General features: G+C 36.1%; 2 protein-coding genes across 2 annotated transcripts in view; one reads left to right on the top strand and one right to left on the bottom strand.

Moving 5' to 3' along the window:
* The window catches only part of LOC106780436 (shaggy-related protein kinase eta-like), a 45,022-nt gene extending 43,541 nt beyond the window's left edge, over nucleotides 1–1,481 (top strand). The window contains exons 4-7 of the mRNA XM_022776277.1: nucleotides 77–166; nucleotides 441–524; nucleotides 653–754; nucleotides 1,020–1,481. Coding sequence (XP_022631998.1) covers nucleotides 77–166; nucleotides 441–524; nucleotides 653–754; nucleotides 1,020–1,481 — 738 coding nt within the window. The remainder of the gene's footprint in view (nucleotides 1–76; nucleotides 167–440; nucleotides 525–652; nucleotides 755–1,019) is intronic.
* A 910-nt stretch (nucleotides 1,482–2,391) lies between these two features.
* LOC111240720 (WAT1-related protein At5g40210-like) overlaps nucleotides 2,392–4,295 on the bottom strand; it is a 7,691-nt gene continuing 5,787 nt past the window's right edge. The window contains exon 3 of the mRNA XM_022776274.1: nucleotides 2,392–2,500. Within this exon, the coding sequence (XP_022631995.1) occupies nucleotides 2,392–2,500 (109 nt within the window). The remainder of the gene's footprint in view (nucleotides 2,501–4,295) is intronic.

Genomic DNA, 4,295 nt, shown 5'->3' with positions numbered 1-4,295 from the left:
GACCAACTTGTGGAAATTATTAAGGTAATTTCTCTTCTACATTGTTGTCTCTGGTTTGCAACATGTATTTGCAGAGGGTACCCCCACACGAGAGGAAATTCGTTGCCTGAACTCAGAATATACAGATTTTAGATTCCCTCAGATTAAAGCTCATCCTTGGCACAAGGTAATGTCATTTCTCAACCATCCTCNTTATAACATTCAACAATTTCTTTTAGACTTTAAATACAGATTAAAAAGTTTGAAAANTAGTTGTCCAAGTTAAAGTGAATAGCTTGCTTTACATGTTACAACAACTTTTGAGGGTGCTTTCCATTCTTTATGTTTCAATGATGAGTTTGATGATTTAACCTACCTCACCTGGTAAGATAAAGCTTGGTCGTTGACTATTAATCATTTGCTAGTTATTGACTCAATTATTTTGATGATTTATGTTCCAGGTTTTCCATAAGCGAATGCCTCCGGAAGCAATTGATCTTGCATCAAGGCTTCTCCAATATTCACCTAGTCTCCGGTGCACTGCAGTGAGTTGAACGATAAATATACCTCCCTTCACTACTCCCATGATATTAGATCTACTATATTTGTGGTATATTGTGGAATTAGTAAACTCAATTGGCATAATTTTCACTAATGGCCTTTGTTATTTCAGCGGGAAGCGTGTGCACATCCTTTCTTTGATGAGCTCCGCGAGCCAAATGCTCGTCTACCTAATGGCCGTCCATTGCCCCCGCTTTTCAACTTTAAACAGGAAGTACGTGCATAAGTTATATTTTTATATTAAATGTGCCATGACATGTATAGGCTGCAACTTTTTTTTATATTTTTATAATTAGGTGTATGAGAAATTGTTAATTTGTTTGGATCATGAAGAACAGTGGCAAAGCTAGTCATAGTAAACATGACATGTCACATATGTAAACATTGTCATTGTCATTGTGTCACAGATGACACTCACATACTTTCATAGAATCTCAAAGTAAACATGACACTCACATTACATTGTCATTGTGTCACAGATGGGTTCTAGCATGAGGAGAGAAATTTTCACTGAGAGTGTTTCTATGGGCCTCAAAAATTGGCAGAAAAGGGCTAAACAATCTCTGCAGAACAACTCAACTTCAAGAAAACACTCAGACTCTTTGCATTCCAAAGGAGGTGACAATTCAGCAAGAGGAACAATGCATAGTTTGAACAACCCAGATATTGTAGTGCTCACAAACAACCCTTCTCCCTCTAATGAGGGAGAGAGCATTGCTCCCACCAATAATGAGCAAGATGTATCAAGTCCTTCGACTTCAGAAATCACAGTTACTGAGGAAGAGAATTCCAAGATCATCACCAGAGGAACCTATGACGGTGAGATCTCATTTGGTAGCAGCTGGAAGAATGTAGGAAGTAGCAGAGGCATTGGAGAAATTGTCTCAATAACTGAAGAAGATGACGCTGAAAAATTACCTGAATTTATCCATAGAACATAAAAACTTTAGTCCCTTGCATATACCGTGTTAAAGTGTCAACAACAGCAATCAAATCAATTACCTACTCTTTAATTTTCTACCCTTTCTTCTGTGTGCCTGAATTGAAAAATAACACCAGCAAGAAAAGTTCTCTCTCTTGTTCTAAGCACTGACTTCTCTTTCTCAGTTGTCTATTTTTTCTTGAATAGATGACACTTTTCAATTAAAGAGTGGAGAAAGAGACGAATGAAAGGGCCAGGTGATTTGAATCCTTGATAATATACTAGATATTCATTGCATCATGCCAATAATTACAACTATTATTCAAATTGACCTAGCATAATTGAAATTCAGTCCAAATACATCAGTTTGTTTGAATATTCCAAGTTGGAAAGATTTAAGTGGAATATATTCAACTCTAATGGGATATGAAGCATCTTAAGCTCGATTAACTATGTAATAAAAATCAAATTAAATGTTCATTTATTTAGTTTAAGTAGAAATGTAAGATATATAATAATATTTCTTTGAAAGTTATATAATTTAATTTATTTAATAGAAGATAAACTATTTGGATAATACACAACAAAAAATATATTTTTTATTAATTTGAAAAGATTTTGGTTAACTATTTTAATTGTTCAAATTAAAGCTGTAAAAATGGATCACAATTCGCGGGCCAACTTGATCCAGCACGAGTTTGGACTGGTTTGGGTTTGAAAAAATTGTATTTTTTATGCGGGAGGGATTTCGAGCGTTACTCCCTGCACCCCTACAAATGCTTCCTCCACCTCTCCATCTCATTTTTACCCTTTAATAAACGGATGTCCACATCCGTTCACGAATGTTGAGAACCGTTTAAAAACATTGTGCCTGCAGCTCAGAAAACAGAGAGACTAAGTTTGTAGTTTTGGAAAAAGGTAGCACAACGCTAGTAGAAGGGAAGAATAGGATATGCTTCGTAGCTAATGAGATAGCGGCAGTTCATCTTCAGAGTCGAGGCCAGAGATATTTTTGTACTGCATCCAAACACTGGATACCTATAAAGCACAATGATGTCAGGTGGAACGTCTCTCAGTCACTCAAGATCAATGCCCTTGTGCTTGTCAACTAATAGATTGAGGAAACTCTGCATAGTAATTCATTTGGCACAATTTTCAGTATTCAACTACAGGATTAAAGTAGAAATTCTATTCACGATCTGGAATTCTACCTGAATACGTTCAGCAAGCATGTTTTCCAACAATTATTTTTTGCCACAATTTTTTTTCCAGTCACGTATCTTTCCTTCAAGATTTGCTCTTATACTTACCACAATTTTTTTTTTGCCACAATTTTTTTGGGACGGACGGAGTTGGAGTGATTTCAAACGGATTAGAAAAAATGAGTTTGGGAGAATTGGGAGGGGAGGGGGTGTGGGACTGTGCAAAATAATAAATATAATTAAAATAAAAATGGGTACTTTTGTAATTAAAATTTTTTTGAAAAAGTTTGGGGAGGTGGAGGGAGCATTGGTGGAGGTGGAGGGAGCAACACCCAGGGATTTCAACCAAACTCATTTAAACCCGGCTCATGCGGATTGAACCCATGGTGGGCCGGGTTGGCCCACCAACCCACCTACCTCATTTTATTTTATTAAAATTTAATTTTAATTTCATAAAAAAATATTTATTATTATTTTTTTGCTTGAAAAAATTAAGTTTCCTATTTTCAAAATTAATTAAACACCCATGTTTGGAGTGGAATTTGTTTAGATTTGAATTATAGAAAGTTTGTATTTTTTTTTATTTTAAAAAAATTGTATAAGTGAGTCAACTCATTTACCCACCAACCCGTTGTGGGTTGGGCTGGGTTCGAATTTTTCTAGCTCGCTAATAAATGAGCTGGGTTGGGTTTGCTTACTAAGTGACCAACCCGTGGTAGACCGGGCCGGATCGTGCCGGTGGTCCATTTTGACAACTCTAGTTCAAATTTTATATTAGCTTGAGATTTAGGCGAGGTGTATAATTTCAAATTTGCTAAACACTCCGTAATGCTCTCGTGAGTTTTTCATATTTATATTTTATTTTGGATTCTCTTTTATTCTCTTTCTTGGGTCTCTTCTTCTCTTCTAAATTTCAAAGATGAGACTTTTAAGGATCGATTACTCGGAGCAACTACTTATAGGTTCCTTCTTCTTCAACTTCATCTCTATTTTTAGTAATTTTGCTTTGAGATTATTGATCTTGTGTTTTATCTTTTCCCTAGTGATGTGATTGTGATGGGTTATTTTGATTTTATTGTTTTGAGCCATTGCTTGTGGAGTTGAGCGAGAGTAAGAGTTGAACGAAAGTTGTGCGAGAACGATAGTTGAGAGTGAGAGTTAAGTGAGATCAAGAATCAAGAGCGAGAGTTGAGTGGGAGTGATTCATGGTTGTAGGTATGAAGATAAAGGAAGCATTCAAGTCTCTGGGTATTGTGATGCAGATTGGGCAGGCTCGCCTATTGATAGACGGTCTACTACAGGATATTGTGTTTTTCTGGGAGGAAACATTATTTCATGGAAAAATAAGAAACAAAATGTAGTACCTCGATCAACAGCGGAAGTTGAGTATAGGGCAATGGCGTCACTAACATGTGAACTTATATGGGTGAAACAATTCCTTCAAGAGCTTAAATTTTGTGACATCCATACTATGAAGATGTATTGCGACAATCAAGCTGCGCTCCACATTGCATCAAATCCAGTGTTCACGAGAGGACTAAACATATAGAAATTGATTGTCATTTTGTTCGTGAAAAGTTGTTGACTAAAGAAATATGTACTGAGTTTATTGGGTCAAACGATCAACTCGC

The sequence above is a fragment of the Vigna radiata genome, chromosome 2 (assembly GCF_000741045.1).
Source record: "Vigna radiata var. radiata cultivar VC1973A chromosome 2, Vradiata_ver6, whole genome shotgun sequence".
NCBI classification, from domain to species: domain Eukaryota; kingdom Viridiplantae; phylum Streptophyta; class Magnoliopsida; order Fabales; family Fabaceae; genus Vigna; species Vigna radiata.
Note: the sequence above shows the minus strand (reverse complement) of the source record. Positions and strands in the feature narration are given on the sequence as shown.